Raw genomic sequence first — 6,558 nt, 5'->3', positions numbered from 1 at the left:
AATCGGTCAATTAATATTAATAGGATAAAGGAAAGGAAGGTGCACTGCAGTGCAAGTTGAAGGTTGCGTCCTTTGCCTTCTACGCATTCGGAAGCGGCCACCTGCACATGAGACATGGACGCGGACACGTTAATTCCACCTTCTACACTTGAATTACACACCCTTCCATTTATACCATAATAATTCATTTATTTATAGAAATAGAATGCTACCCGCCCTTTCTTCTTTCTTTATATATAATATTCATGCTTACTTAACGGAGGATTAATTAAGGAGAATAGAGGGAATGGAATTCATTAATAATTAGAGTATATAGGCCAAGTACTGTAGAATATATAGAAGATCATGTGGAATTGGGAGAGGCGAGAGACGAGCAGTGGTACTGATGCACAGTGACAAGCTAGCTATAGCAAGAATAGATCAGATGGAGCCGAGGAGATATAGAGATAGGGTTTGGTTTTCTTATTTAAATTAATTAAATTTGCATTGCATGCTTTCTTCACGCAAGCTACTAAGGGAAGGGCTGCCCTGGCCCTGGCCGTGTAGAAGTGGCCTGTGAGATCAGTGGGGAGAAGAGATAGGATTGGCTGCTTGGCGTGGCTTTAAAGTGCTAGAGAAACCAAAAGCCAACAAGCATCGAACAGTAGTAACTCTTCCAAACCCACCGCCCCTCTTAATTTCTCTCTCCTCACACCATTTTAGCTCTCTCCCTCCCTCTTATAATCTCGATCGATCACTCTTCCTTCAAGACTGCTACAAGCTCTCATACGCGCGTAATAGATAGCTAGTATTATCAATTGGGGCTGGCTGGCTGCAGGGTGTGATATGAGTAGTGGAAGCAGTATCAGCGCAAGCGTGGGAGGAGTAGCAGGAGCAGGATCAGGAGGAGGAAGCGGAGCTGGCAGTGGAGGAGGAGGAGGAGGAGGAGGAGGAGGAGGGCCTTGCGGGGCCTGCAAGTTTCTGCGGCGTAAGTGCGTGACAGGATGCATCTTCGCTCCCTATTTTGACTCGGAGCAGGGCGCGGCGCACTTCGCGGCGGTTCACAAGGTTTTCGGTGCCAGCAACGTCTCCAAGTTGCTTCTCCACATCCCCGCTCACAAGCGTCTTGACGCCGTCGTCACCATCTGCTACGAGGCACAGGCCCGCCTCCGTGATCCCGTTTACGGCTGCGTCGCTCACATCTTCGCCCTCCAACAACAGGTATGTAATATACTATATACATATATGATATTATTGATCATTAATTTTTTTAGCTCCATCGATCGATCTCGATCGATTGTATTCTGTCCTAGCTAGCGAGATGATTGATTTTTAATCAATATTTCATTTAATCGTACCGCGACAGATCGATCTAAAAGAGTGCAATCCGTTTGATTCTTAAACTTAATCTTGCACGGCACAAGAACTGTTAGTATGATTGATAAAAATATCGGAATTAAGCAATCATATCATCTGACTCACTGACAAGTACTTGTTTCATACGCTACTCTTCTAGCTAATCATTCAGCGTTTCATCCTCCTGCTGCTGCTGCGGCAGTGTACTCCGACGATTCATTAAATTGTATGTTATGTATGTCTAGGTTGTCAACTTGCAAGCGGAGTTGTCTTACTTACAAGCCCATTTGGCGACACTGGAGCTCCCGTGCCCCCCGCCGCCGCCGCCGCCGCCGACCTTATCACCCGCAGTGCCCTTGCCCCTTACCATCTCCGACCTTCCATCGGCATCACTCCTCCCTTCCTCTGTCGATCTTGCAGCCCTCTTCGACCCCCTCGTGCAACAAGCTTGGGCTCTTCAACAATTACCGCAACAAGATCAGCAGCACCAGCAGCTCAGCGCGAGTACAAGAAGCCTATCCGAGAGTTCCAGCTACGGCGGAGGCGGCGGCGGAGGCGACCTCCAAGCATTGGCCCGGGAGCTCCTCGGCCGCCACAACCACCGGACCACCAGTGGCGAACCGCCTCCCTCCTCAAAGTGACTGGTGATGTCAAATCCCAGGCGAGGTATATGAATATTGAAACAAGTATATGTTGCTCGTTTCAGGGGATGTGCTTCTTATTCTGGGATCAAGAATCCAAATTAATTTGCTTATATAATGCGAGGGGGGATTGGCCTAGCTAGTAGTACTACTAGCTACTTCTCTAATGTTTCAATACCCCACAAAAAAAAAAACTTTCTTTTAACTTCATTTGTTCAACAAATTAGGTCAAACTGGAGGATTAAGACATATCATATTTAGGATGATCGTCATGTAGTGACCGAGCTGCTTCTTCGATTGGACACATCTGCCTGGAATGTAAAAAATGAAGAAATGATCATGCATGGGGTTTCATTATTATAATTCAGTATTGGCCAACATGAGAGCAAAATTTAAGCAACAATGTTCAGCATGCCCTTTGCTTTGCCTTGCATTTTCAACTATATATATTATAACTTGATGTGGAAAATGACATCAATATATATATATATATATAAATATAGCTATCTATCACAATACATTGTTGAGATTGCTTGTTTGGCGAAAATCATGCGAGAAATGCTATTTTTTTTTAAGGAAATTATGTATATTCTTTAGATGACCAAAAATTTGGTGAAGCCTGACACTTAGCGTTTCCAAGAGAGCATATATGTTTGGCAATCATCAATTTCTAGTTCGGTTTATAAATAGATTCAAAATCATGATATCATATACTTAAGCCTGATTTCTTTTGGGATTTATATACTGTGATGCTGATGTTAGAAATATTGGAGATTTATGCATAGGGAGCTTAGTAAGTTTCCTCATATATCTATAATACATTCATCTATGTTTATTTTTTGAATTTCCTTTTTATCTAGATGATTAGTCAAACTTATGTGTCTAAGTGTTTTCCTTAATAAATATCACTAATTGTACTTAACATTTAAGATACAAAAAAAAAATTATATTCTTTTTCTCTCTAACAATTGATTCTCAAGAGATGACCAATAATGGAGTTGTTTCTTTTCAATTCCTTCATCTTGCAAATGAGAATTATGATAAATGGTCTCAAGGATGAAAACTTTACTTGGCTTTAATTTATGTGGAGGAACGCTATGAGAAGCCTTGAAAAAAGATGATTTATCCCACACAGAGAAGGATGTTTAGTCAAACACAAGGAAGAAGGATTAACACACTCTTATCTTTAACCATCACGGTTTGGATGACTTAATTTTCGAGAAGATGGTCCATGTTAGTACTTCAAATTAAAGGAAGCTTAATTAAGAGATACTAATTAAGCGTACTTCAAATCAAAGGATTTTCAATGTATTGACAAAGTAAATATAGTGAAACTTCAATCATTAAAGCGTAATTTTAAAGCATAATATACGAAAGGATCCTAATCCACTTTGGATTATTGTTTAAGGGTGAAAACAACTGTAAATTAATTAATGAGACAGAGACAAGATAGCAAATGCACGTGTAGTGAAAAGAGTTGTCCTTTGACTCCTAATTTAAAGGGATATACAGGATATCTATGTTGTATTCGGGCCGAAGGATGTGAAAGTTTATCAAAGTTTGGAGCCAACAAACACACTACTCGTAGAGGAACGAAAATTAGAATCTGTCTACGTGATGTTACCTCAAACAGGTTATGCAGAGAAGAAAAGAAGACATGAGATGGTTGCATAGTGATACAGGAGGTTACGGGCAGATCCAGAGATGATGTAATAGTTAAAGTCAAGATGAGATGACTGTCACCGTGTCACTCTCAATAGGACTCCGCTCCTTACCCAACACTAAGGCCTTCAAAATAAGGACGACCGGCTTAAGAGCCGATCAGACCTAAAAGACACAGTGCTCTATTTTTGTGCTAAGACACCTATTATATGTTTGACCAGCCAATTGCCGATCGGATTTAAGGAATAGCAGGTTTACCACCATAAGGCCGGTCAATCACACCACATGTCAGATTTAAGGGACTCAACTTCCCACTTTCAGTACAAGCTTCTCAGAGCACAACTTTCAACACATGACTGGTCAGCCCAAAAGCTAGTTAGACTGCAAGGACTTATAACTCCATTCATTGCCAAGATATACAGAGCAAATCCGACCGGCCTTAACTTGTCGATCGAGTATATGAGTTACAGTTTCTCATTATTCAGAAACAAGTATCTCGGCATACGGCCGGTTGGGAATATACTCGGCCGAGCCTATAAGACTTGGCTCCTTGAAGAAGGTTATCCTTTAGACCTTTTTAAAGAAGGTTATGTTACTAACATGTTTACTTCCATTGTGGGTAATGTGTTTGGTTTCAAAGCCTTACGAGCTCTACGTTTGGAGGATCTGCGAATTCCCACTTCCTATTCCAAAACTTTCCAAGGCCCACCTCACGACATTCAGGTTGAAAGAGATAAGTTGAACAAGTATGGTCGTCCCCTATTGGGATGTACTATTAAACCAAAATTGGGATTAGCGACATGGTTTAGAAGTAGATTAAACCAATCGAGAATGTTAATAAGTTGAAACCACAGTGGGGCGGATTATATAAGGTGGTATAAAAGCTTGCATCAGGCTCCTATTACCTCTAGGATGCAAATGAAAAAATTTAGAGCGACTCTGGAGTGCCAATCATTTGTAGCCTTATAGGGCTTGAGAATACGCTTGTAATACATTGATGTAGCATATTATTTGTAGTTAATAAAAATGAAAGCGATTTTATTTCAAAAAATCTATGTCCCAGACTCCCGAGTATTTGATCGAGTTATAAGTGAACATGCTCTCGTGCGTATGCCTTGACTCCTATCTATCAAGTAGAATTATAAATGAGCATGCTCTCATGCCTATGTCCCAGACTCTTGAGCTATTCGACCAGGTTATAAGTAAGCATGCTCTCGTGCCTATGTCTCAGACTCCTGAGCATCCGACCGGGTTATAAGAGAGCATGCTCTCGCATCTATGTCCAAGACTCCCTAGTATTCGGCCGGGTTATAAGTAAGCATGCTCTCGTGCCTATGTCTCAGACTCTCGAGTATCCGACAGGATTATAAGCAAGCATGCTCTCGTGCCATGTCCCAGACTCCCGAGCATCCGACCGGGTTATAAGTGAGTATGCTCTCGCGACTATGTCCCAGCCTTTTGAGCATCTGGCCTAGTTATAAACGAGAATGCTCTCACGCCTATGTCTCAGACTCCCTACCATCCGGAAGGGTTATAAACGAGCATCCTCTCACACCTATGCCCCAGACTCTGGAACCTTTCAACTGAGTTATAAGTGAGCATGCCCTCGCGTCTATATATTCCAGACTCCCAAGCTATATGACTGAGTTACAAGTGGGCTAGCTCTCGCATGTATCCTATTCATATTATGCTCGGGTCATTTTCTCACCGAGCTTGGTTATGCCTCTTAGAAGACATAGAAATTATTTTGATCAGCTTATTTACGCTAATTAATCAAATTATAAGTGGGGTTCACACGTCTAAATGCCAAACTATTGTTCTAGCCAGAATACTTTTTTCGCCCGATTTTATTATTCTTGGCCTGATTTCGTTCGACATAATTATCTCGCTCAGCCTATTATTCATCTCGGTTTAGTTATGATTATGGTCGCTTACGCACATAACCTTCGGATCTTCGTATTGTTGGACCTTTCGCATTCACTCAGATTTCATCTTACAAAGGAAGTGACAACAAATTGTAAAAATACACAAAGACAGGTATGATTTACTAACTTTCAAACTACATGCTGTATTTAAACTCCACTTCCTTACTTCGGCAATTATAAGGCATAAATATAAGCATATTATATATTCAATCAAATTTACTTAAGAGATCTTTCAGGAGATCTTTTAAAAGTCACTGGCGGGCTATGAATTGTGTGAGTGGTTCAGTAGATAGATAACCACCCTAACGCAGTTGTCGAACCGCCCCTTCTGATCCCAGAGTGAGCGTCCTCTTGGTGTGCATGGTAAATGTCAGGCCGAACTCTCGAGACTTAAGATAGGATTTTCGCCTAATCTCAAAATGCTCATCCTCTCCAGCCTTGTAAGCTACCAGTTCGGACGTAGCATACTCTAATTTGGCCTGCATTGATTCCAGTCTGGTCTCTTGTGTATCCAAGTTCTGTTGTTGCTCCAGGATCAACATATCCTTAGTCGATAATTCGTTGGTTTGCTCAGCTGATCTTGAAGTATGAGAAATCTTCAGTTCTTCCAGCAGAGCAATTTTTTTTGCCAGGTCGAAGATTACCTTGGCCCTCATTGTGCTTTTCGCTTTTCGCTTGGTTTTGTTAGTCTGCAACATGATTTCTAGTTTCTTCTTTTCCACCCGTTGGGAATTCACCAGTTGTTGAGAATCCCTCATGGTCTTCTTCATATCAGATAGTAGCCCAACTTGGAGCCTCACTTCTTTTTGTAGCTTGGCCACCTCAATGTGTGGATTGGACACGGAGAGCTCTAGTTCCTCCACGTGCTCTCTTAGGATTTGTTATCCCGCTCCAAGTCCACTACTAGTGGCTTAAGTTTAGTTCGGCAATGTAAAATAAGAGAAAAGATAGCATTGAGAAATTTTACTTGCCTGGGGGGGGGGGGTAAACTTAAA

General features: G+C 41.7%; 1 protein-coding gene across 1 annotated transcript; it reads left to right on the top strand.

Moving 5' to 3' along the window:
- The first annotated feature begins 601 nt into the window (after positions 1 to 601).
- Positions 602 to 2,381, top strand: LOC122039788 (LOB domain-containing protein 18-like). Its single transcript, XM_042599232.1, has 2 exons — positions 602 to 1,200; positions 1,581 to 2,381. Exons 1-2 carry the CDS (start codon positions 826 to 828, stop codon positions 1,974 to 1,976), a joined length of 771 nt encoding a protein of 256 aa, XP_042455166.1. The 5' UTR covers positions 602 to 825; the 3' UTR covers positions 1,977 to 2,381.
- Positions 2,382 to 6,558: the final 4,177 nt, after the last annotated feature.

The sequence above is a fragment of the Zingiber officinale genome, chromosome 2A (assembly GCF_018446385.1).
Source record: "Zingiber officinale cultivar Zhangliang chromosome 2A, Zo_v1.1, whole genome shotgun sequence".
Classification (NCBI taxonomy): Eukaryota; Viridiplantae; Streptophyta; class Magnoliopsida; order Zingiberales; family Zingiberaceae; genus Zingiber; species Zingiber officinale.
Note: the sequence above shows the minus strand (reverse complement) of the source record. Positions and strands in the feature narration are given on the sequence as shown.

Excerpts from the sequence above, each read along its gene's own strand:
- LOC122039788 (XM_042599232.1), top strand. The coding sequence starts at position 826 with ATGAGTAGTGGAAGCAGTATCAGCGCAAGCGTGGGAGGAGTAGCAGGA. Across the intron at positions 1,201-1,580 it reads TCTTCGCCCTCCAACAACAG|GTTGTCAACTTGCAAGCGGA; the intron begins GTATGTAATATA and ends ATGTATGTCTAG.